A 27908-nucleotide genomic window follows, 5' to 3' on the forward strand; every position below is an offset into this window, starting at 1 on the left:
ATAAATTTACTATTTTTTCTACATCACTTTTAGTTCGTAAGATTATAACATTAGAATTATGACAAAATTGTGCTAGAAAAAGTTGTGATTCTAAAATTTTTTGTTGGTGGGACGATGGATGAGATGGAGCAAACAGTGTATGAAGTTTTAACTTGTAAGTTTGTGAATTAGATCAGAAACTAAAGAGGTGAGTTAGTTGGGTAAGAAACTATAAAATGACGAGTACCATATAGGTCCACGTCATGACAAGATAAGATATTCCATACTACGTAAAATTCAAATTTTACCGTAAGTAATTCTAATACCATATAAATTATCATAATTTTTGTCAAAATTATCTTATATATCAAATTGTGAATGTTTGGTCAGTCATTTTCACATAAATTTCCTACTTTTTTTTTACCATTTACAGTCTGCTATGTAGATAATTGTGCTATTTTACGTGATTTTTAACATTTTTCTTTTTACCACCTTGTGTATGCAATGGGATTGTCAAAAGTCCAAAGTCCAAACATTCAAAAGTCGTACTAGTTTTCCTATTCTAGATAGGCCGGGCCGTAGGTACTCTTTTCGTTTTAGGTAATAGTCACCGGCCACACTACTTGTCCTTCATTTTTGCCTCAATTCTTTGCTTCATGGGGTTGCAGAGTAGCACTAAATTTCCAAACCTAACAACATCAACCTCTCTAAACCTTTTGCCAGGCCTTGTAAAACACATTCTCATATTGCTACTCTCATACCTGCTTCAACTTTGGAAATTCTTATCCTTTAGACATCGAAACCATGCTGATTATCAGCCAGATCATCGACCATCTCCTTCATTGGTACCTCTCCCTTTCCACCTCATAGATGAATCAATCAAGAAGCAACTTCCAATAACAGAATATGGTGACTTGCTCAAAAGAAGAGGAGCCAACTGTAGTGCAGAGGGCTTGGTCTGTGTCGTGTGCTTGAATAACATGGAGGCAAGTGATGGGGTCAAGAGAGCTTTGCAATTGTTCTAATGTGTTCCACAAGGAGTGCCTAGATGTTTGGATTGGTCAGGGCCAGGTAACATGTCCTTTGTGTAGATCCAAGCTATCGCCTAGCCAAAAAATGGAGCCAGGATTGGGAGGCGATCCATGGAGAATGGAGAGGTTGAGTTACTTGTTTGGTGAAGATTATGATATGATTACATTTTGATTTTGATTCTAAACTACAAAGCAGTAATTGCATGTATCTTCTTGTCCTAAAAGATTTTCAAGGTACTTTACCATTTCTTTAGGAGGATTGTTGTTTCTGTTTAGGCAGGAAAAAACATGATTGCCACCTTAATTTGTGCAATCTAATAAATTGCTGTAAACATTCCTCCAAAAGTGAGGCACAGGATTTTTGTTATTTATGTCAAACTTTCATTATGTAACATGTAATTTCTTATTTGAATGCTTTCATGCATAGATGTTCTCAAGACTCTAGTTTTCTTTTGCAAATTCAGACTATGGCCATCTCCCTCATCCTCTTCTGTTTAGAAAAAACAAATAAAACAAAAAACAAAAACTGTATTATATAAGAAAAAAAAAAAAGATTGGAATAATGACGCAATGATCACGCCTGGTATGATTTTAATTATATTATTATATTAGAAAAGTAGTAGTTTGTCTTTTTCATTTCTTTTGAGATGGATTCCATTTCTTTTTGGTGAAGAAAATAAAAATACCATAAAAAATTTCATGATCCGGTCGTTTCGAAGACCGATCACCTCTAAGAAAAAGAGCACCGTTTATTTCACATTTATTATCACATACATATAAACAGAAAACCAGAAAAAATGTGACCTAAAGTCACGATTTCGAACTAATATATAGTACGTGATAGTATTTTTCTCATAAAGATATATTCTCAACTTTAAAGGTTTAAAATACAGATTGTGGCTACTGATTCACCAAAAAAGGAAATCCATTTCCAGAAAAGTAGGTAACCATCTATTGTAATTTCAAGATGGTGAATCTTTTTTCATGATTGAATTAGGAATAAAGACCTTGTGGAAGATATTCAAACCCAACATCAACACGATTACCTATGAAAATAAAAGAAAATATCTTGTGAAATGATCTAATGAGATCATCCTCTCGCATTAAATTTTGTCGACTTTATTTCTGAGTAATCAATATAAATCTGTGAAACATTAACTAGAAAGAAACTTTTGCTCAACATTGGCTTGACCCAATGTTAGGCTCTATCAAAGTCACACAAATACATTTTCCACTTTTTTTTTTTTTTTTTTTCCTTTTATCTCTTCTACTTCCAAAGTAAGATAAAACAACAATTTTTTTCACTACTAAAATAAAATCAAACTTGTGTTACAACCTACTTGGATAGACAAACTTTCCAAAATAACAACCCTTCTTTTGTGTGGGAGACTTCAAGAGGGATATACATCTACAAAGAGTAGCCCATACCTAATTATCATCACCTTTACATAATTTTGGTACAAAATAACACATTTTTAAAAGTCCTGGCCACCATCTATATCAATTCAGTTTACAACTATAAAGAATATGAGAAAATTCTTAGGTACTCCCAAAGCACGTATGGGAGACTTCAAGATGTAGATCTCACCATAAATTTAAAGAATGGACCCTATCATGAATGAGAGAGGTGAGAGTATCATTCTTTATGTTCCGGGAGTATCTAAGAATTACTCAAAAGTATGACATCTTTTTCTACATCTTGAAAACAATTAATTTGCTTGTACATTATTCCAAAGGACGGTGTTCAAAATGTTAAGAGAAAAAGGGATCACATAAAACGAGTGGCAAGTTTTAAACAAACAAAAACCAAAAAAACAAAACTAGAGTCTTCAAGGCTTTAGGGATGTATGGTTGATTGAATAGTTTGGTGAAGAAATTTGTCGTCATGGACTTTGCTTTGCATGCACTTCCCTTAATATATTGTTAGGAGAGAATGGGTCACGGAGATTAATATGCCCTCAATCCCCATTGGCGATGATTCGTAGTGATAACGAAACTTCTGAATTTTGATGTTATCAAATGAGAGTGGCACATTGACTTCTCTCTACATAAATTTGGCCTGCTTGCCAGCTGCCACTAGTCAATTTAATTTATGCACTACTTGCATTCTAGACTCTCAAGTGCTATACTTTGACAAATTTGAACTAGTGGGGTTTACGGTTTAAGTATCACCTCTTATGCTTCAATTCCATCCTTTTCTTCTCAAAAAAAACTAACTTTACGATTGATATGATATTATCGGCTTTAAATTGCCGCCTTTATAGTTTTGAAAGGTCTCTATTAGAGTCTAAGGCCTTCATATAAGGAGCATAACATCTCTTTACTTAGATGAATCTAGTTCACCTAAGAGGTCTTTAAGACATTTTGGTCCCCACACTGAGAGAGAGAGCTTGTGATTTTACAATTTTTTTTTTTTTCAAAATATGTTTTTTATTAGATTTTTAGATATTCTTTTTTTTTTTTTTTTAATTTAAGAAACTCAAAAATATCAAAATAACATCATTTTAAGGACGTCTAATAGCACAATGTAACGAAATTAGATGAAAGAATTACAGTACTGACTACTAAGTAAAAGTTATAGATGTTAAAAGACTGAGCAGAATTTTGATGAAAGTTAACAGGTACAATTTGTAATTTAATCCTTAAAACTTTTTTTTTTTTTTTAAATAGGACTTTAATCATTTAACCATAACTAACCCATCAATTTCTCAATCTTATGATATAAAGATATCATGCCCGGCCATGACAATGCCATGAAGTTTAGCTGCCCCACAACTAACGGAAACCAGGTCATTGCTGCCAACTAATGATTCATACTAGGATCTATTAATGGCTAATCTCAAGTAGTATGACTGTATGCTTGCGAGGTGCTTGGCAGGCATGATATCTGACAAGATAAGAGGAATATATATTGATCTTTTTTTTTTTTTTTTGATCTAATTATTGAGTTTTCATATAAAAGAAAGTTTAGGGACAGCGTTTAAGTCACGACTCTAACGTAATCGATTGTGAGTAGTGGTTTATGTGTAAATGATTGTCCGCTAAATACACTCGACCATCTCAACAAGTTATGACCAAAATTGTGATAAATGATGTGATCGTAAAAGGGGAAGAAGACTTTTACGTAAAGGCAAGACAAATTGATCACCTAAATCAACTTATTTTAATGTGATTGGTTTCATTGCTTCATGAATGGATCTATTCGTCCTGTTTATCATGCTTTACACAGATTGAATTTTGAAAGTAAGATCTGTTTTGAAAGTCATAATTGCTGTGTTGCGCAGGTGTACACAACACGTGGCACTCATTGCTCACATGACTATAGGAATAACTAGTGCTCAGAGTGGTAAATGGGACTTGTGAGTCACGGACTCACTAGTCCTAGCCGTTTTACACAAATTTGTTGACCAAATAAGAGTCATGATATAATTCACAATAAATTTCATATCTTTTTTTTTTTTTTTTTGGAGAAACAAACACATAGACAAGGGAAAGGAAAATGGATTCTAACACAAAGGCACACCACAACTCCACTTAATAACCATGGTAACTTTTAAGGGAGAGTAGGACAAGTTATACTATACACAACATACTCTTTTAAGCAATAATTTCATATCTTTTTAAAATGGCTAATTGTTAAAAGCAGGTAATAAAATATTGTTAGCGATGGATTCATTTGAAATCTTTATATATTGTGAAAACTATTGTGTCCCTATCGTTATTTTTTATTGTGATGACTTTCACCAATGGTTTGAGTTGCAATGTGAATTGAAGTGTCTTTTATATTTGAATTTTATATCTAGATATATATATATATATATATATATATATAAGTTTAGATATATAAATTTACATTTAAATATAATTGACACACAAATAAAGTATAATTAGAAGGACACTTGACATGAAATTAGAGTCTAATTAAATATAGAGACACTTCGCACCAAATGATTGTAAAATTTAAAATACACATAAGACATAATTAGAGTATAATAAAATTCTAATTTGGGTTATAACTTTCTCCCCACTCCTAATATTATATATTATTATATCATATTACAACAATAACCTTCTTTATGTAAATATAATATATTTATTTATTTTAAAATAGGAAAATGGTTTTTTGATTTATAAATTCTTTTATTAAAACTTTTTTCATTCATAACACACACGCATATAACATGAGAAAGTGAATCTTAAAATAACAATTTCCACTCAAAATAACATTCTTATATATATATATATGTGGGGGCCCAAGAATCTACGGGCCCGGCTCGCTCACTTATAGGGAATCCACAGGCCCCCAAACTAAAGGAGGCCAGGTCCCAAGCCCGAAAGTAGTGAGCTCGATATGGCCAAAAGACACGTCCGAGGACCACTCCGTCCTCGGAAAGCCCAGGACCCCACTGACGAAAATGGGATACAGGCGAGCTTGAGAGGTCAGAAAATATCTCATGGAAATAGTCCTTAATACCCTTCCTTGACATAACACTGCCCCTAACAAAGTCGGGATCTTAGGCTTTATGGATCATCTACAGCAAATTTGGGACTAGACTGATGGGACAGATATCTGTCCCGGAAAGATCGACCCTACACGTGGACGAAGGACAACTAACGTAGGCTAGTATAAAAGAGAATGTTATGTGACCAAAGAGGGGACTCCCATCTGGCTTCTGGAGAAAGACCTGATGAAAGTGAGGGTCTGGATAAGACACGCCGGACATCACCTAAAATCCCACCGATGGGTGACCGGGAACAGCGCCCTCACGCCTCGGATCATATCCGAGGAGCCAAATCCTCCTAGATACAAGATTGAAGGGCCTGAATATCCAGCCCGAAGCTCTTCCTCATGTCGGTATGCCTGTAGTCCGGCCCGAGATGCCGCCCCTCGACCCAACGCTGGCCTTTTGTTAAGCCCACTCTCTACAAATATCATTGTGAGGGATTTTCCTTGCGCGAGCCCAACAACGTTGATGGGCCGCTGAAGATTTTGTGTCCCTACAATTGGCGCCGTCTGTGGGGAAGGGCTTGCGCGTTGGCACGGGTGGCGCACGAGTCAGCTCTCCAGCAAACAGAGGCTCACGGGTTTTTCCCATTCCCGGCGACGTACGGTTGTTACTCCGCCATGAGCCACCGCTAGGAGCTGCGCCGTGCACTGCCAACGGAGTGGACAGCTCTAGGGGCTTGCGGCCTCGAGCCAACTCTTCCCTCTCTGGTCTAGGGGCTGACCTTCAAGGAATAAGTCAGTATAGAGAAAAGACTATCAACAACGAAGAACTCTTATAAGTAATGGACAGAACCAAGGCCTTGCATGGTCCTCGGACCCAAGCCTGTGGGGAAACCAAGTACAAAGAGGACATCTTAAAAGTAATGGACAGAACCAAGGCCTTGCATGGTCCTCGGACCCAAGCCTGTGGGGAAACCAAGTACAAAGAGGACATCTTAAAAGTAATGGACAGAACCAAGGCCTTGCATGGTCCTCGGACCCAAGCCTGTGGGGAAACCAAGTACAACGAAGAACTCTTATAAGTAATGGACAGAACCAAGGCCTTGCATGGTCCTCGGACCCAAGCCTGTGGGGAAACCAAGTACAAAGAGGACATCTTAAAAGTAATGGACAGAACCAAGGCCTTGCATGGTCCTCGGACCCAAGCCTGTGGGGAAACCAAGTACAACGAAGAACTCTTATAAGTAATGGACAGAACCAAGGCCTTGCATGGTCCTCGGACCCAAGCCTGTGGGGAAACCAAGTACAAAGAGGACATCTTAAAAGTAATGGACAGAACCAAGGCCTTGCATGGTCCTCGGACCGAAGCCTATGGGGAAACCGAATACAAGAAAGCGTCATCGGAGTCCCCTATGTCCCAGTCAATTGCTCAGATGGATTGCTTAGAAATCATCAGCCTTGGACGATATTCATGCGCTCATCACAGAATACACAACTGATATCTCGGTCAGTTTCCTAAGTTCGATTTATTACAAATTATCGATGTAATACCTGATAGTGCTGGTAGATGAGAGTTGGTTAGATTATACTTCAAAATAGCTTTGTTACAAATATTTTCAAAACAACGCATACATAGAGCACATTCGTTCACAAAGTGGTATTGCCCAATAGATCAACGCTTAAAACATGTAAGTCAATTTCCATTTTTATTACAACGAAGAAATAGTACAGAGTACAATGAAAAGCTGGAATCAGCCTACGTCAAAGCTTACTACAGAAGCAAGAAAAAGAAAAATACAAGAAAGCTGGAGAAAGCCGAGGAGGTATGTCGGAGGAAAGGTTGGCTACAGCTCCGAGACCTTATTCTTCCCCCGCGCTCCTACATGCCCATAACTCGGGCAGCCAAAGAAACCCAACTTGAGCCTGGCACCGTTGAAGGAAAGATGCAGGGAGTGGGAAACTGAGGGGCTTTCTCTAAATATTCGCCTGCTGCTAAGCAGAGGCGCTGATGGCGGAGAATCTTTCTTCTGACATACCAAAGTGCTGGCATGAACAGAGCCTGCTTCGGATTTTGACTAAAAGAGGGAGAGACGCCGTTCCCCCTCGGTGGAGATGGAGTACTCTTCTGAACTTGTGCTTCCTGTGCCCATACCTTACTGTTATATGCCTCATGAGGACACGGCGCTTCTGCGGCGGAGAAGGTTCTTTCTTCCCAACCCTCGCTTTCCACATGTTATGCCAAGAAAGGAGAGCTACGGATATGGGGAGCGTGATATGAGAGAAAAATAAAAGGATGGGTGTATATATAAAGCAACCCTCTCTCCCTCCTATTTATTTGAAAAGACAAGATGATGGCAGTCAACTCACGCGGTGTCCCAAGGAACACTACAGACAAAGTGGCTTTGGCTCAACTTCCAACGTCAACTGCAGTCTAGAGACTCAAGAAGCCTCGTGAAGGCGCGCCTCGATCCCTGGGGCGTCAGAGAAGTACTGCGTGGCCAGAGTTTGCAGAAATGTATCTTGATCCGCGGGTTCTTGGCGTGAAGGCCTAGGGACACCCTGTTTGGCACCTCGGGAAATGCTCAATGAAAGGGAAGATCTGAACTCAAAGTCTTGGACAGAACCTAAGGCTTGCATGGTCCTCGGACTCAAGCTAAAAGGGAAAACCAAGTACTGATGCAGACATTGGTCTCGGACAGAACCTAAGGCTTGCATGGTCCCCGGACTCAAGCTAAAAGGGAAAACCAAGTACTGATGCAGACATTGGTCTCGGACAGAACCTAAGGCTTGCATGGTCCTCGGACTCAAGCTAAAAGGGAAAACCAAGTGCTGATGCAGACATTGGTCTCGGACAGAACCTAAGGCTTGCATGGTCCTCGGACTCAAGCTAAAAGGGAAAACCAAGTGCTGATGCAGACATTGGTCTCGGACAGAACCTAAGGCTTGCATGGTCCCCGGACTCAAGCTAAAAGGGAAAACCAAGTACTGATGCAGACATTGGTCTCGGACAGAACCTAAGGCTTGCATGGTCCTCGGACTCAAGCTAAAAGGGAAAACCAAGTGCTGATGCAGACATTGGTCTCGGACAGAACCTAAGGCTTGCATGGTCCTCGGACTCAAGCTAAAAGGGAAAACCAAGTGCTGATGCAGACATTGGTCTCGGACAGAATCTGAGGCTTGCATGGTCCTCGGACTCAAGCTAAAAGGGAAAACCAAGTACCGATAAAGACACAAGTATCGGACTCAAGCCAAAGGGAAAAATCAAGCACATAAGATAAAACGCATAAGTCATGGACAAAACCCAGGTCTTGCAAAGTCCTCGGACTCAGGCTTCGCGGGAAATCGACTGCCCGAATGAAGAAATTTCTCGGTTTAAACACTGGAAAAGGTTAAGGCTCGCATGTCAGGAAGATGGCAGGCCAACCTAATGATCGTCAACCTAAGGGGGCCATTCATCCGAGGGGTAACATGTCCTCGGAAAAATACCTCTCACACTTTATCGAGCATTCAACACCCATCACTGCTAACTTTAAGATAAGTCTCATTCTTCGCTGGTTGGATTGTTATGATGAATAGTAATCTCTTTAAAGTTATCGTGGCATCTTTTTATCAAGGATTGCTTTGGCCTTAGTTATTATAGATTGAAATGCTATACTATTATGCCGAGCAGCGCTTTCACACTTGTTAAAATATACAAATAAGACATAAGAAATAGAGTAACACTAACTTTTATTACTATGAAAATTTGTTACAACGTACAAAGAAGGGCTCAAACAAGCCTATATAAAAAAATTTTTACTGTTAAAACAGTAACAATATCCGTAATACAAATAAGTAAACCATCAGGTGCCTTCTGCATTCGTCTTCAAAGTCTTTCTGAAATCTATGCCTCGGTACTGCTCCTATCAGGGGAAGATCCTTATACAAAAATAATGAAGGAGAAGGAAGAAGAATTGGAACACATGGAAGCACTTCAGCAAGCTCTTGTTACTGAAGAATGCAAGGGCAAAAGAAAATGGAGGATATGAGCGGGAAGGAGGAGAAGAAGAGTGAAGCAATGAAAAGAAAATAAAAGGAGCAAAAGAGGGAGAAGGGGAGCCTTATTAGGTATGCTCGTGAGAGAGCAGATGGAGATGACAAGGGAAGTTTTCGACTCAGTCACACCAGAACTGGGGTGTGACGAGTCCCTGCTTCGGATTTTGGCTAAAAGAATAGGGAAGCCAGTCTTAAGCCTCCGCCATCCTTGCCCAGACCGAGCCATCTCGAGTTTTGTTGGGATATGGCGTTTCTGGGAAAAGAAGGATTTGTTCATGGTGGATTACTGAGAAATAAGTATTATAGAAGAGGGAGCAACCAGAAGGAGGAAATGGACTCTGGGAAGAACGTGAGGGATTCTGATATGAAAAGGTCACCCCCTGTTTTCTCTCTTTATATAGAGGACGAAGAAGAGGGTATGTGACACATTCGGACCCTCAAGGAAATCCAGAGTACGACGCGTCGCTTCGTTCTCCCACACCATCAGTAACCGTTACATCTGGAAGGTCTCGTAAATGGCAAGGGATTAAAGGCACGTTGCGGATAACCACGCGGCATAACGGCAGCGTACGTAAATATAGGAAAAACGACTCGTAGACCGGCGCATTCCTCGGGGAGGTGAAGAGTCACCAACGTTGATCAAGGGCCGAAATTAAATGAGCCGCAGTTAAGGCTCGGAATTACCGAAACCCACCTCTCCAACCAGGACGTTGGACAGCAGGGTTTCGAGGGGCTATTGTGGGGGCCCAAGAATCTACGGGCCCGGCTCGCTCACTTATAGGGAATCCACAGGCCCCCAAACTAAAGGAGGCCAGGTCCCAAGCCCGAAAGTAGTGAGCTCGATATGGCCAAAAGACACGTCCGAGGACCACTCCGTCCTCGGAAAGCCCAGGACCCCACTGACGAAAATGGGATACAGGCGAGCTTGAGAGGTCAGAAAATATCTCATGGAAATAGTCCTTAATACCCTTCCTTGACATAACACTGCCCCTAACAAAGCCGGGATCTTAGGCTTTATGGATCATCTACAGCAAATTTGGGACTAGACTGATGGGACAGATATCTGTCCCGGAAAGATCGACCCTACACGTGGACGAAGGACAACTAACGTAGGCTAGTATAAAAGAGAATGTTATGTGACCAAAGAGGGGACTCCCATCTGGCTTCTGGAGAAAGACCTGATGAAAGTGAGGGTCTGGATAAGACACGCCGGACATCACCTAAAATCCCACCGATGGGTGACCGGGAACAGCGCCCTCACGCCTCGGATCATATCCGAGGAGCCAAATCCTCCTAGATACAAGATTGAAGGGCCTGAATATCCAGCCCGAAGCTCTTCCTCATGTCGGTATGCCTGTAGTCCGGCCCGAGATGCCGCCCCTCGACCCAACGCTGGCCTTTTGTTAAGCCCACTCTCTACAAATATCATTGTGAGGGATTTTCCTTGCGCGAGCCCAACAACGTTGATGGGCCGCTGAAGATTTTGTGTCCCTACAATATATATATATATATATGTGTGTGTGTGTATTTAAAGAATAATTTTGTGAATTTTATAGTGTTTAAGTACCATGATTAATTTTATTTCATTTAAATAAAAATAGGACAAAACTTATATACAGTTTTTTAGGTGTTATTCCTTAGATTCTCCTTTTAAGATTCAATCATATGACTATTTAATTAAAACATACACTTTCATTCCATGAGAAAAAAATTATCATAGTAGAATCTTAAGAAAGGAACTTAAGAAACAGTACCTAAATATTATACCTAAGTCTTACTCAAAATAGTAAGGTATTACAATGTTAGATCATATGTTAAGTTTGAATCTTAAATTAACAATTTCCATTCAAAATAACATCCTTATACATGTATATTTAAAGAATAATTTTGTGAATTTTATGATGTTTAGGTACCATGATTAATTTTGTTTCATTTAAAATGAAAATAGTAGGATATTACAATGTTAGATCATATCTGTTGAGTCCTTCCATTGACTCCACTACAAGTCTACTAGCTACCTTGTGGATATATACATAGGACCTGCAGTGAGGGATACTCCTTGCACGAAGTCATGTGCCATTCTTATGGATATGGGATTGTCCCAAGTCCAAAGTCTAAACAGCTTAGTGGTCTCTCTCTCTCTCTCTCTCTCTCTCTTTATATATATATAAACTTGGCTATTGTATATATGTACTCTTCTTTTTTCCTATTGTTAAATCAAATACTACCTGTTTTCTTGCCAAAAGACTTTCCAAGTAACCCCATTTAAGACGCTTCTCTATCAATTTCAATTTCAATTTAAATCATTCAGCAGCAACCCACACTGATTGTCGTTCATTTTTGCCTTGCTTCATGGGTTTGTCTTGTGTAAATGTTTGCACTAAACTTCCAAAGCTTACTACATTAACCTCTCAAAACCTTTTGCTAGGCCTTATAAAAGACATTCTCATATTGCTACTCTCGTACCTGCCTCAGCTTTGGAAATTCTTATCCTTTAGACATCGAAATCATGATGATTATCAGCCCGAGGATCGGCCATCTCCTTCGTTGGTCTCTGTCCCTTTCCACCTCATAGATGAATCAATCAAGAAGCAACTTCCAATAACAGAATATGGTGACTTGCTCAAAAGAAGAGGAGCTTGTAGTGCTGAGGACTTGGTCTGTGTTGTGTGCTTGAATAACATGGAGGCAAGTGATGGGGTTAGAGAGCTTTGCAATTGTTCTCATGTGTTCCACAAGGAGTGCCTAGATGTTTGGATTGGTCAGGGCCAGGTAACATGTCCTTTGTGTAGATCCAAGCTATCACCTAGCCAAAGAGAGGAGCCAGAGTTGGGAGGGGATCCATGGAGATTGGAGAGGTTGAGTTACTTGTTTGGTGAGGATTATGATATGGTTACTTTCTGATTTTGATGTCTAAACTACCAAGCAATACTATGTTATATGCAGCAGTTGAAACTTGAAAGTCTTGTCATAGAAGATTATCAAGGTACTTTAAGGCCATTTCCTAAACATCCCTACTTCTTGTGGGGTATTGTTCTTTCCTTTTAGGCTGGATAAAGTTCTGGATCTATCAAGTATATGAATGTTGAATTGTAAAGTTTTTTGTTTTTTATTTTTTATTTTAAGCTCTAAACTCTTACCTTATCTGTAGAGGGGAGGAGAGGCAAGGGAGCCATGCATAGTCTCCTTATTTGGCTTTCAAAAACTCCCTCCTCCCTGTTGTAATTTAATAATACATATCACTAATTGACCTCCCTTGAAAGAAAACAAAGTCTGGCTTCATCATTATCTTATCTTAAAGTTGTTTTTAGTTTCAAGGACCCTTGAAAACTATTTATCTGAAATTTGATCATTTCAACTAAAAAATAATCCAAGTTGGCCTACCTCCCTGGGAAAAAATGTTCGACCTTCCAACAGCAAAAACAAGTCTAAAATAATCCAAGTTGCTTTCACGACTTCGATAATTAACAATTAACAAAGCTAATTGAAAATGTCACTCTTAAGTGCAATAAATTGGATTATTTATCTTACTTTATTTATAATTGATTGTTTGTTTATTTTGGGACAGATTGCATTTTTTTTTTTTTTCTGAATAAAATAAAGTATCATATAAAATTTCATGATTTGGTCTTTTCTGAAAAGAAGTTGTCGGCAACTAATTGCTTGAAGGTTAAGGGTATCTTTGGATACCGCTTAATTTGCTAAAAATTAAAAATTTATTGCTGAAAATACTGTAGCAAAATAATTTTTAAATTAAAAATAGTGTCGTAGGACCCAATATTTACTTAAAAATCTGCATTTAACATGTTTGGCTGGGTTGTGAATAGTGCCATGAGATCCAACCAAAAACGCAAAATGGACCAACAAGGAAGACAAAGTCAATGAGTCAAATGGATTAAGATTGTATTATTGCCTCACTGTTTATAGCCTATGACTGTGCGACAGTTGAATAAGATGCATTCTTATGCAGCTGGTTTGAAACTAAAATAGCCTATTTTAAAAAAAAAAACAATTTCCCAATAATTGAGTTGCAATACAATATGATTGAAGATGTTCAAAGTTCAAATCCAGAAAGTACAACAAAATTACCCATGAAAAGCCACAACCTCTATAGAAGCTAAAGGTGGAAAAGTTTTTTCGCTAAACTTATACTCTCTCCATCCCAAATTATTTAGCCTAGTTAGAAAAACCTAATTATTTAGGGAAACATCATTAACTACCTTATTTCTTTGAAAAAAGTTAGAAATTTCCTAAATTACCCTTAAACAAATTTGTTTTTCATTGTTGAAGTTTTTTTTTTTTTTTTTTTTTTAATTTTTAAATTTGAATAAAGATGCATGTATAGTGGATTTCAAAATTTAGTTTTTTAATTTTTTTTAATTGAAAAAATGCTCTCACAAATAAATTAAGGGCATAAAGGGAATGTTTATGAATTAATGGTGTTTGACTTTTCAAATAAAACATAATTTTGGGATATCCCAAAAATGGAATACAGGTCAAACAATTTGGAACGGAGGGAATATTTGTCATGGTTTTCAAACTCGAATTATTCAATGAACTGTAAAAGAGAGATATTCAAATTTTTTGAAATTAGTCTGAGATTGAACCGTGATAACATTATAATTAATTTAAAATATAAATAAATATATTAAATTAGTACATATAAAAAAACTAACTAAAATTATCCAATTAAATATAAAGACATATATTTCTTTATATATTATTAGTCAAAATCCATATAATTTTTAAAGATATTTCAACTAATATATCAATATCAAACTCAAATCTCTACTCCTCAATAATAATAATAACACCTACATTTTTTAGAATATTATAATTATAACATGAACCTAAAAATAATGAAAAAAAAAAAATGAAAAAAGGACAAGAATTTGTTGTGGGGAAGGATTCAAAATTGAAATGATATATGGTATGACACTTTCAACTGCCCCCATTCAATTTTCCACTATCTTTTTTTCATTTCCAATGCAGTCACAATCTTGGGTTCATAAAACTAAAAAGGTGAAAACACTTGGTACTTACATTTTGGAGTGACGGTCAATTTGGTTCTTACATTTTGATAACAGTCAATTTGGTTTCTGTTATTTTTAACTTGTAGTCAATTTGGTCCCTACCGTTAACTACTAACGGAAAATGCTTACGTGGCTAATGGTGCCTACAATTAGCACATTTGATACTAATGTGGCAAATAAATTAATGAAAATAATTTTTAATAAATATTTTAAAATTCCACATTGGCATTTTCCCCCAATTTTAATAAAAATAATTTTAATTTTGATTTCACATTTTTAAAGATGAAAAATAAAAATAGAAATCTCAGATTTTCTTTGCATCTTATTGTACTTTTTTGGCAACCAAATACGAAAATACAAATATCATATTAGTACATCAACACAGACCCATTTCATTTAAGACCACCTTTAAACCCGTAGTTTATCCCTCACAATCTCAATTACAAATGTAAACAACCAAGACTAAAGCCAACAGACCCACCCTCTAATATCCCCAAACCAATTTTGAGACTAGAAAACCCCACACGCTAGCTAGAGCCAAGGTTACCAGATTAAAGAGAGATATAGCAAGAGCTTAGGGTTGCGGGTTCTGGGTTTTGGGTTCTGCCTTGCGCCGTTGTCACTGTTCCTAACTTGCGTCGCCGCCATTCCTGCCTTGCGCTGTCACCAGCCATCAAATCCCATCGCTGAACAGAGATCTCATCGCAACCACCCGATGATCAAGTTTGTTTCCTTTGTAATGGATTTTCTTTTGGTTGTTAGGGTTTAGAAAATGGGGTTTTGAGGTTGATTTTAGATTCCCAGGGTTTGGTGTTTTGATTTGGTTTTTTGAGGTTTCTAAGGGATATTGGCCACCAGATTATCTGGGTTTTTTGTAAACAAATTTAGCTAGACTTGTCCCCATCAAAGCCACAAGATTGGACTCAACACAAAGATACCAACCCGAAATGAGAGGGTTTCCATCTGGGTTTGTTCTTGTTCTTTTTCTTTTTCTTTGTTGGTTTCTGTTTGGTTATCGAGAAAGTTTGCTAGGAATAATTTGTTGAATTTTTTGTATTCTAAAATTTCAATTTCTTATTGGTTATTTCTAATCAGGATGTTTCTCAATTGCATAGAGGTGAGATGTTGTGGAATATATTCATGAATTCAAGGATTTATGATAGAAAAATAAAGAAGGTGATTTTGTGTTTGGGAGCCATGAAAATCGAAGAAAATCTGAGATTCCTAATTTTGTTTTCCACCTTTAGAATCATGAAATTAAAATATAATTTATTTTTATTTCTATTAAAATTGGGAAAATGCCAACGTTGCATTTTAAATATTTATTAAACATTATTTTTATTAATTTATTCGCCACCTAAGTATCAAATATGCCAACTGTACACATCATTAGCCACATATGCATTTTTTGTTATTAAGTTAACGGTAAGGACTAAATTGATTGCAAATTGAAAATACTATGGACTAAATTGATTGTTACCAAAATGTAGGGACCAAATTGACTGTGACCCTAAAATGGTATTTTCGCCAACTAAAAATTAGTACAAAGGAAAGCAAAAAAATAAGCAAAAGAGAAGTTAGTCATCTTGAGGTGTGGACAAAACAAAGAAGGAGAGTAAGAAGAAGAGGTTTGTTCAGGTGACCTACGGCATGATGAAAGCTGCCTGCTGTGAGGGTTGGTTTTTTTCATTTTTGCTTTCTTCTTCTTCTTTGTTTTTCATTTTTTTTTTTTTTTTTTTTTTGGGTTCCAGATTTGAAAAAACCCAAAGTACTACTGAAAGTTCAATAAGTAAACTTTGCCCAAAAAAAGGAATCATGCAAAAAATAAAAACCGGCCACGGTTCTTAGAACCGTACAGTCCGATCGCGGTTCGAGTGGTTCTGTGTTTTTTTCATATGGAGTGGTTCTTAGGGTTAAAAGAACCGCAACAATGAGATGGTCACAGTTAACTGGGTCAAACCGTATGGTTCAGTCCGGGTTTAAAAACCATGATATTTATTTACTTGTTAAAAGTTAATTAAAGTATAATTGTGTCTAAAGAATTGGAACTTTAAAAAACTATACATAAGAAAATAAGCTAAAAAAATTAAAAGAAGAAATCATTTCTAGGAAGTAGGTAAACCATCTATTGTAATTTCAAGATGGTGAACTCCTTTTTTCTCTTTTTTTTTTTTTTTTTGATGAACTTTTTTTTTCTTTTATAACTTTTTTAAATAATCAAAGCTACAAATAAAGACATAATTGAAGATGTTCAAACCCAAAATGCATAACAAATTAACACAAAATTATCCATGAAAAGCACCAACCTCTTTCACAAGCCTAAGGTCAGAAACTTTTTGCTAAACTTTTATTTGTCTATTTGCTTAAAGTTAATTAAAATATAATTGTATCTAAAAAAGAAAAAAAAAAAAAATTGGAACCTTATTAAATTATACATAAGAAGTTTAAAGAAGAAACCAGTATCCAACATAAAAATAAATTAGATATCACATACCACTACTATTGAGGGTATAAAGCCATATAATAAGGGTTCATTGTGGGGTCCCAAATAATATTATCACAAATATTAGCAATCCAAAATAGCAGTCACACACAAGAACACAAATATTTATGTGGAAAACCCTTTCTCTTGAAGGGAAAAAACCACGGGACAAACTCCAAATAATTTCAGTATTATCAAATCAATTACAATAATTCTTGTATATGTCCCACGGCTAAAGAAAAATCTATCTTATTTCTTTACTCTCTCACACACACACCAATTATCTCTTTCAAATGCAGCAACACTTTACTCTCTCCTCCTTGGCTATCTCCTCGAAGGCGGCAACCCTTTACTATCTCCTCCTTGGCTATCTTCTTGAAGGCAGCAATACCTTGCTCTCTCTTTCCTCTTGCGTTCCTCCCAAGCGAAAATCTCTTTTCTCTCTCTTGGTTTCACGCTCTATTTTCCCTTTCCCCATAGGGACGACTCTTGGGCCAAAGCCATTAAATTCTTTGTAGCATTGTCTATTTATAAGACTTTTTTGTTATTCTCTCTTAAACTAGAAATACATTGCCTCTTTAACAAGGAGTCTATTTCCTCTTGGACTAGGAATACATTATTTCTTTAATAAGGAATAGACTTCCTTCCACACCAAGGAATAGTCTTTCCTTCTATAACAAGGAAACCCAAATTAATTTTTTATTCTTCAACTAGGAAACCTAATTATCTTTCCCAGTCACAATTGGAATTTGAGGCAATTTCCCAACAATCTCCACCTTGAATCAAATTCCATCAATTGTCCTCAACTCTCTTCTTTCCTCTTGGGATAGCCCCTACCTTAATCAAGTAGTCCTCTTTTCCTCTTGGAATAGCTTCACCTTAATCAAAACAATCTCTTCTCTTCCATCTTAATTCACACAAAGAGTCATCCACTAAATCAACCAAGCTCTAATACCACTGTTGGTCTTTTCTTTCACAGCATTGTGCACACCTGATCTTTATAGAGTTAATCGAATAATTCCTAATACTTGTCTATCAAGAAGGTTCTATTCTTCATCCTTCATAGTATTAGGTTTCCTCCCTAAAAGAGGCAAATGCCACTTCTTCCCATAGAGATAATCTTTAATCTGCATCCTCCAATATCCAAAGTCTGTTCCATCAAAATTTTCAATTCCTAAAGCCTTGCCTTCTTCTCTGGCCATCAATTCTACTCTAACCTTAGCTTTGATACTACTTGTTAGGTCCATCAAATAATATTATCACAAATATTAGCAATCCAAAATAGCAATCACACACAAGAACACAAATATTTACATGGAAAACCCTTTCTCTTGAAGGGAAAAAATCACAGGACAAACTTCGAATAATTTCACTATTATCAAATCATTTACAATAATTCTTGTGTATATCTCACGGCTAAAGAAAAATCTCTTTTTTTTTTTTTACTCTCTCACACACACACTAATTATCTCTTTCAAACGCAACAACACTTTTCTCTCTCCTCCTTGGCTATCTCCTCGAAGGCAGCAACCCTTTACTATCTCCTCCTTGGCTATCTTCTGGAAGGCGGTAATACCTTACTCTCTCCTTCCTCTTGCGTTCCTCCTAAGTGAAAATCCATTTTCTCTCTCTTGGTTTCACACTCTATTTTCCCTCTCCCCGTAGGGAGACCCTTGGGCCAAAGCCATTAAATTCTTTATAGCATTATCTATTTATAAGACTCTTTTAGTATTTTCTCTTAGACTAGAAATACATTATCTCTTTAACAAGGAGTCTATTTCTTCTTGGACTAGGAATACATTAACTCTTTAATAAGGAATAGACTTCCTCCCACACCAAGGAATAGTCTTTCTTTCTATAACAAGGAAACCCAAATTAATTTTTCCTTCTTCAACTAGGAAACCTAATTATCTTTCCCAATCACAATTGGAATTTGAGGCAATTTCCCAACATTCGAAAGGAGAATCAACAAGCAATACCTGTAATGTTGCCATCACTGAAAGTTGAAAAGATGACACCGATGATGGGCAGTAGTACCTGTTGTTATAGAATTATTTTAAGGATGAAATATTTGATAATCTAGATGAAATTATGTGAATCCTAATCAATAATCATGTCAGCAACATAGAATCATACTGGGCTAGAGTTACGATGATACTAGTGAACTTGGTTTCCAAACGGAGAACAATTATACCCACTGAAGTCACAACTCTTCAATCTTTAATGAGATTATTATTATCAGTTTTTAGGAAATTTTCTTTTTGTTCGTTTTTTTTTTTTTTTTTTTTGGGTGGACAGAATAAGTATTGTTCCTATTCACTTCATAGTCAATGTTAGCTTAGTATGCTTATCTACCTACTTTAGAATTTCTACATTCCCATGTATTATTCGGTGGTGTAATACCTAGTTACTCTACATCAATGGCAAAAATATTTATAGAATTTATATGTTCATGTTTGTTTATATGAATTCTTCAATGTCAATCTTTTGATCTCCACCAAATCTAGCCAGAGCTCGCAAGATCAGGGCTGACCCTAGGTCTAGGCCATTTAGGCCATGGCCTAAGGCCCCCTGACATAAAAAGGCCCCCAAATATTGGGCGGTAATTTTTTTTTTTTTTTTTTAATTAAAGAAAAAGTGTGAGTTAGGTGTATATTTTATCCCAATCTTAAGAAGGCCTGAAATATTATAGTTATGTTAGTATATTACAAGTTTTATTACATAGGTCCTACAAATTGATATGTCACCAATGAAGTAATTCAATACTCATTTACTATTTTGTTGAAGTGCCACCTCATTGTGATATAAGTTTGTAAGCTTTTTGTAGAAAAAATTGACTAATTATTTATATTTTGATTATAAAATTAAACAATATATTTATTGTAGGGTCTCGTTTTTCAGCCCAATACCATACGGTGGGTGGGATCTTGGACCAACGGGCCCAATACAATGAATTTGTAGAGAGTGGGCTAAAAGGCTAGGCCTTGGTGAACGGACAGTCATTAGTCATGGTGTTCATGATGATCGCACAGAGGTGAACTGAGCTTATCCAAGAAGACTTTCTCCTCGGCACGGCCTGGGTGGCTCCGGTTCTTGGACCTGATCCCCGCCCCTTTTTTGGACTGCTTCTTCCTCTTTTTATACTAGCTTTTTCCCCTCTCCCGAACGTCCACGTGTAGGTTTAGTTTTATAGGGCTGATACTTGTCCCATCAGCCCATACCCAAAATGGTTGGGGATGGTTGTAAAAGCTGAAAAGCATGGCTCTGTCAGGTGCAGAGTACTTAATTGCAGTAATGGCAGCCTTTCCCTTGTTCTTTGTCGTTTTAGTACTTTTCCTATTCGACGAAATGACCCGGAATGTCATCACCAGGACCGAGTTGCTCCCTTTGCCCTCGACTACATTTATGGCCAAGGAGGGTCCTTCCCATGGCCGAGGAGGATCCTTCCCATGGCCAAGGGGTGGGCCTTCCTTGGATTGGGCCTTGGGCCCAGTGCAAACATTGACATGGACTTCCCGGTTTTATACTCCCCCACATTTATATATATGCATGTGTTACATGCCATTTTTTTTTAATAATTTGACTAATAATTTATATTTTTATAATGAAAATTATGTTTAATTTGTATAATATATCTATGCGTTTGTATTGATTATATGCTAGTTATTATTATTTATGAAAAGGCTAAAACTTTTATTAAGACCAAAAATCAACATATAATTAAATCTTTGGGTAAATTACAAAGTTAGTCCCTATCCTTTACACCATTTGTCAATTTGGTCCCTAACCTTTCAATTGTGTCAATTTGGTCTCTAATCTTTTCAATACCGTGTCAATTTGATTATTGTCGTTATCTTTTAGATGAAAAAAAAAATCTGACATGTCAAACAAAATAATAAAAAATAATTTTCTATGCCATAAATTGCCAATTGTACTGCCACATAGATTAAAAAAAAAAACCCAAATTTCACATTGAGTCAGATTACCTTTCCTAAAACTTTCTAAAATTTATAAAATTCCTAAAAATCTCTCTCTCTCTCTCTCGTTATTACACATCTCCTCATCTCTTCTCCCTCATCCTCATGCTCATAAACCTGAATATCTATAAACAACGAGGATGGTGGTGCGTTCTCTCTTCCAGCAACTTTGAATAAAGAAAACCTTAATTAAATCGAAGGTGAAAATATTGGGAAATAATTAACTGTCTTTCTGAATCAAAGGTGATAATATTTTATGAATGGTGGGGACAGTGGACCCTTTTTTAAGTACCAAACTCAGAAGTAATAACTAGGATCTCTACAAAAGGTAGCAGATAAGTTCTTTCTCTTGATCATAATGAAAGAGAGAGGAATTCTTTTAGGGGTATTTTGAGATTGGAATTTGCTTCTGTCGTGGCTGAAAATCTGGGTGTGAATTTATTTTTTGGGCCTAAAGGATGGAGATTGATTTTTCTGAGTCTTATAAGCCAAAAGGTTGAAAATTGTTCTTTTTGGATGCTTACTCTTTGCATAATTTAAGCCATACAGTTCTTTGACATTGTTTTCTGAAAGACCATTTGGGTTTGCTATCTGTGATATACCAATCATCAGAAGCAAAGAAGAAAGCTGGGAAGACATTGCATAGTCTTGATAGATTTCTGCTCTTTTAAATATATGGTGCATCGATTTCTTTCTGTAGAATTTGAACAAATCCAATTTAATTATTTGAGTAAAGTTTGGAGGATGCAAGGACCAATTACTTGTGCATCTTCTGGATTTTCCCTGTTGCTGATGGAGTGGAATGAGAAATCCTCCTCACAGTGGGAGTGGGAGAATCTGTTCATGGTCAATGCTAAAGCAACTGAAAATTCCAAGTTGCAAGAAAGATAATGGGGGTATGAATGTGAGGACGAGGGAGAAGAGATTAGAGATGGAGATGTGGACTATAGACAAAGAAAGATTTAGGGATTTATAAATTTTAGAAAATTTTAGGGAAGGGTAATCTGATCATGTGTGAATACAAAAATATGGGTTTTTTTTTTTTTTTTTTTTTTTTTTTTTTTTTTTTTCATACATACAACAAATAAGATGTGGCGGTTCAATTGGCAATGTTGTGGCATGAAAAATCACTTTTTATTACACATTAGATTTTTTTTATCTAAAAGATAACGATAAGGACCAAATTAACATAACACTAAAAAGGTTAGGGATCAAATTGACACAATTAAAAAATTAGGGACCAAATTAATAAATGATGTAAAAGATAAGGACTAACTTTATAATTTACCCTTAAATCTTTTTAATTGGAAAAGTAACAACCGATCGACTAAAGAGGAGAGATGCAAAGAGGACCCTTTTTCTAGCTACAAATTCTCTCTCTCTCTTTTTTTTTTTTTTTGACCTTCATGTGACAAATCCTAAAGTAATCTTCTTTTCAATCTTTTTAGAACAATTCAACAAGATCGTGCTTTTTTTTTTTGATGAAACAAGATCGTGCTTTTACAAGATCGTGCTTTTACATGTGTTGATGATCATCTCTTATTATTTGGGAATAGTTTTATCCAAACTCCTGACACCTGTATAATTAATAACGTGGCCTCCATTTTTCTATTCTTTGCTACAGTTCTCTATCCTTTTGAGTTTTGCCATGAAATTTTTTTTTTTTCACAACTTTCAAAGCACAGGACAACGTTTTCACATGGCTTACGCTCAGCAATTAGGATCTAGATTTAGCAATTTTAAATAAGATTATGATAACGGTTTTTTAAGGCAATTGTTAATAAGTAATTTTATGAAAATTTTAATATTATTTTTATGTAAAATATAAATAACTATCAAAAATTTATTTTCTCAGAAGTAATTTCTTAAAATGGTTTACTAAATAATACCTTTAAGTCATACATTAACCTTTTCTCTTTTAAATAATGCAAGTATTAGCCACTTTTACTAATACAATTGACCAAATTAAATTTTAGAATAAACAAAGTCTTCTCTTTAGGGAGCATTTGGTTCGCCGTGAAATTACATTACGCCTTAATATTACATTATAGTAATCTTGTAATCTCAATATAATAATTCAACATTACATTGTTTAAGAAAATGATGAGATTAAAATGATATATATTTTGCAATTTTAAATTATAGTAATATTAGAAAAAAATAAAATAAACCAAAAACCTTAATGTCACATGATTGTAATGTGCATCACATAAAGGGCATATCACAGCAAACCAAATGCCCCATTTATGACATTTTTTGTCCCCATATTTCAGGGTTACTCTTTTCAGTTTGGAGATTATTATGAATGGGATATTGGCATGGTTGTCAAAATCGCGATTTGGATTGTAGGATCGCACGATTTTACGATCCCACCTCACCAAAACGTTTAGGTTCGCATTAGGATCGTAAAAATGGTAGGATCGTGTAGGATCGTATGGGATCCTACCGATCCTACCAAAAACATAAATTTTTGGTTTTTATTATGGGATTTTTTTTTTTTTTTTTTTTGATGAAGCTTTAAGGGTTTTTATTTTTTTCATATTGTGATGGTATGACTTTTTATTTTATTTTTATGAAATTATGTTAACTTAAGTAAATGGTTTTTAGTTTTTAGTTCACTTTTAATCAAAATGAAGGAACGCTTCATCATCTCTAAATGAAGAATTTGATGTTGGCTTTGCTGCCTTTTAAGCTATAATGTTATTAAATTTGTTTGATCAATATACTAATTTGTGTCCTAATATTATTAAAATATTTTTATATATATAATTTTATCAGTTATGCTTGTATTTGTATATTAATTGATTAATTTTTTTGAGCATGCTCTTTTATTATTGCTAAGTGGTATAACTTTAATAGTTGAGTGTGAAATTGTATCTTGATGTCTTTTGCAGCTCTAGTATACAGATACATAATGTCTACATAGATGATGAAATGGATGATGATGATTCGGAATTTAGGACGGTGGTTGTAATAACCTTAGATTTGAGAATAATTAAATGTTCACTTTAACTTAATATTTGCTGAGGACAAATTTTTCATACCACATGGCTTCATTTCATTGGCTACCCGCATCACGTCAACACTATCATGGATTTTGGGAAAACCTCTTCTAAAGCCCAAAAAAGCCCATATTTACACAAAAGGGCATCAAAGCCCATGGTTCAAGCTCATAACACATCATCTCATTTTTTGGCTCATGATCCAAGCACATGAGTCTCATCAGGGGAATCTTGGGAGTCGTGGTTTGGAGGGCCAAGAAGTATGTTTAGTAAAGCTCCAGTGATTCAAAGTTGATAAAGGAAAGCATGTTGCTTAGCATGTCTTCCCCAATTCCCTGAACTCTGACGGGTCAGTGTGGAATAGGTAACATTTGGTAAGCCTTTCATATCACATAACACTCAAAATGATAAAACTCCCCATGTTCTTTACATAAAAATTAATGTCCATCATATAATATAAATTTAAAAATACAATTATAGTATTTCATATAAATTATAGTATTATCATCTAAATCAATTCCAAGCACATGGCTAAATATATATTAATATCTCATATCTAGCATTAAAATGCTCTCCTTACTCTCCAAGATTTTGTTAAAATACAAAAAGACCATAATCACATTTCTAAAACTTCATCAAATATCATCTCATATTTACACAAAATGGCGTCAAAGCCCATGGTTCAAGCTCATAACACATCATCTCATTTTTTGGCTCATGATCCAAGCTTATGAGTCTCATCGGGAGAATCTTGGGAGTCGTGGTTTGGAGGGCTAAGAAGTATGTTTAGTAAAGCTCTAGTGGTTCAAAGTTGATAAAGGAAAGCTTGTTGTTTGGCATGTCTTCCCCAATTCCCTGAACTCTGACGGGTCAATGTGCAATAGGTAATATTTGGTAAGCCTCTCATATCACATAACACTCAAAATGATAAAACTCCCCATGCTCTTTACATAAAAATTAATGTCCATCATATAATATAAGTTTAAAAATATATTTATAGTATTTCATATAAATTATATTATTATCATCTAAATCAATTCCAAGCACATGGCTAAATATATATTAATATCTCATATCTAGCATTAAAATGCTCTCCTTACTCTCCAAGATTTGGTTAAAATACAAAAAGACCATAATCACATTTCTAAAACTTCATCAAATATCAACCAACTAGTCTATTACTTACCAAAATTATATGTGGACTAAGCATATAATTTTTCTAAAAGAGAAAACTTAGCCAAAAATACTAACAACAGTTCCAGTAGAAGCTGCAAACAGCTCCAGCAGAAGTGCAGAATGTGTTGGAGCTGTTGCAGTGGCTCTAGCTATGGTACCAAAAATAGAAGGATCTCATAAACATTATCTTGCCATTTTTAGTCAAACCATGAATTTAATGCCAAATATTTTTCCTCCAAGCAAAAGATTTCATTTAGATAACATCATTTGACAACTGTAAACAGCTGTAACAACAGCATTAAATCTCTAACTTTCTTCTTTTAGCTGAAAAATAAAATCCCACTAATGAAACCACTTACTTTGTCAAAGATTTTTCCTTATTTGCTAAATTTCCCTTCAACTAGTTCTAATTTAGTTACATGTTTGGTTCTATATAAAGAGGACCAAACTATACACTAAAGGGGGAATCCATCCCTCTCTCATCTTCAATATTCTGAAACTCCCTTCATTTTTCTGCCATATCTTTAAAGATCTCCATATCTTTCTTCATCTCTCTTACAAAATCTCTCTTCATAAATAACAACACAATACACATATTACAACACACCATTATCCATTACTATCCATCTCTCCCACACTTAAATATTCTGAAACTTCATCATTTTGCTGCCCCAAAAAACACATCTCCATCTCATTCTTTATTTCTCATACAAAATCTCCCTTTTTGGAAAGCAACATAACCCATGACATAACACAAAAAACCACTCCAGCAGCAGTTATAATCTCATGTATTTACTATATTTAACCTTCATATTATCTATCTCACATTTCCATATATTTTACAAACACATTCCTCACAAAATACCCACACATATTTCTCATATATCTTTAAACTCCATGTCTCACAAAGTATACATACACAAGATTCATGTCCAACAAAGTATCTACATATAATTCCTATACATAAATATATTTGTGTAAAACTTAAATATGGAAAATACCAAAATATTTTGGTAATACCGTGGATAATTTTTTGTCTCATTGTTCAGCAAAATAAACGAACAAAAAATATGGGATGCCTAACTCACATACTTCACCAGAAGGATTAGCTCTATTTATCAAGCTTTACAGTAATCGGATTTTTCAAAGTGAGATTTGTCTTCAAAACTTGAAGTTAATCTTGATGATGCAATCGAAGGAGTACTATAAACGATTTGATCATGGAGAGTTGTTCCAAAATCATAACTTCTTCTTTTTGGAACGATTTAATTTGTCATAATTTTGGCATGACTTACTGTAATTGATGCATATTACTCTTACATAAACTTATCATTTTATTTTTCATCACTTATAGCCCGTAAGATTATAACATTAGAATTGTGACAAAATTGTGCTAGAAAAAGTTGTGATTCTAAATTTTTTTTCGTTGGTGGGACGAGGGATCAGATAGAGCAAACAGTGTTTGCAGTTTTAACTTGTAAGTTTGTGAATTAGATAAGAAACTAAAGAGGTGAGTTATTTGGGTAAGAAACTATAGAAGGACTAGTACCATATAGGTCCACGTCATGACAAGATAAGATAATCAAAAAAAATAAATAAATAAATAAAAAACACTGTACTACATAAAATCTAAATTTTTATCGGGAGTAATTCTAAATTTTAATACCATATAAATTACTATAACTTTTGCCACAATTATCTTATATATCAAATTATGACGGATTGTTTGTCATTTTCATATATACAAACACACCATTTTTTTTCTCCACTATTCATAATCTACCATATGAACAGTTGGATTATTTTATTTGTTCTTAAAATTTTTTTTTTACCACCTTGCGTATGCAATGGGATTGTCAAAAGTCCAAAGTCCAAACATTCAAAAGTCGTACTCGTTTTCCTATTTTAGATAGCCAGGGCCCAGGGCCGTAGGTACTCTTTTCATTTTTGGTAAGTCACAGGCCACACTACTTGTCGTTCATTTTTGCCTCAATTCTTTGCTTCATGGGGTTGCAGAGTAGCACTAAATTTCCAAACCTTACAACATCAACCTCTCTAAACCTTTTGCCAGGCCTTGTAAAACACATTCTCATATTGCTACTCTCATACCTGCTTCAACTATGGAAATTCTTATCCTTTAGACCTCGAAACCATGCTGATTATCAGCCAGAGAACTGACCAACTGCTTCATTGGTACCTCTCCCTTTCCACCTCATAGATGAATCAATCAAGAAGCAACTTCCAATAACAGAATGTAGTGACTTGCTCAAAAGAAGAGGAGCCAACTGTAGTGCAGAGGGCTTGGTCTGTGTCGCGTGCTTGAATAACGTGGAGGCAAGTGATGGGGTCAGAGAGCTTTGCAATTGTTCTCATGTGTTCCACAAGGAGTGCCTAGATGTTTGGATTGGTCAGGGCCAGGTAACATGTCCTTTGTGTAGATCCAAGCTATCGCCTAGCCAAAAAATGGAGCCAGGATTGGGAGGCGATCCATGGAGAATGGAGAGGTTGAGTTACTTGGTTTGGTGAAGATTATGATATGATTACATTTTGATTTTGATTCTAAACTACAAAGCAGTAATTGCATGTATCTTCTTGTCCTAGAAGATTTTCAAGGTACTTTACCATTTCTTTAGGAGGATTGTTGTTTCTGTTTAGGCAGGAAAAAACATGATTGCCACCTTAATTTGTGCAATCTAATAAATTGCTGTAAACATTCCTCCAAAAGTGAGGCACAGGATTTTTGTTA

General features: G+C 35.8%; 2 protein-coding genes across 2 annotated transcripts; both read left to right on the top strand.

Moving 5' to 3' along the window:
- The first annotated feature begins 587 nt into the window (after positions 1–587).
- Positions 588–27908, top strand: LOC126699379 (RING-H2 finger protein ATL39-like). Its single transcript, XM_050397137.1, has 2 exons — positions 588–965; positions 27497–27908. Exons 1-2 carry the CDS (start codon positions 636–638, stop codon positions 27686–27688), a joined length of 522 nt encoding a protein of 173 aa, XP_050253094.1. The 5' UTR covers positions 588–635; the 3' UTR covers positions 27689–27908.
- On the top strand, positions 11589–12604 carry LOC126699377 (E3 ubiquitin-protein ligase RHA1B-like). The gene has a single exon (XM_050397135.1). It carries the CDS (start codon positions 11845–11847, stop codon positions 12394–12396), a length of 552 nt encoding a protein of 183 aa, XP_050253092.1. The 5' UTR covers positions 11589–11844; the 3' UTR covers positions 12397–12604.

This window comes from Quercus robur, chromosome 9 (genome assembly GCF_932294415.1).
Source record: "Quercus robur chromosome 9, dhQueRobu3.1, whole genome shotgun sequence".
In the NCBI taxonomy this organism is placed as follows: domain Eukaryota; kingdom Viridiplantae; phylum Streptophyta; class Magnoliopsida; order Fagales; family Fagaceae; genus Quercus; species Quercus robur.

Bases quoted from the DNA above. Each gene is read 5' to 3' on its own strand.
- LOC126699379 (XM_050397137.1), top strand. From the start codon at position 636: ATGGGGTTGCAGAGTAGCACTAAATTTCCAAACCTAACAACATCAACC. The intron at 966-27,496 runs GCAAGTGATGGG...AATAACGTGGAG, and splicing joins TGTGCTTGAATAACATGGAG to GCAAGTGATGGGGTCAGAGA.
- LOC126699377 (XM_050397135.1), top strand. From the start codon at position 11,845: ATGGGTTTGTCTTGTGTAAATGTTTGCACTAAACTTCCAAAGCTTACT.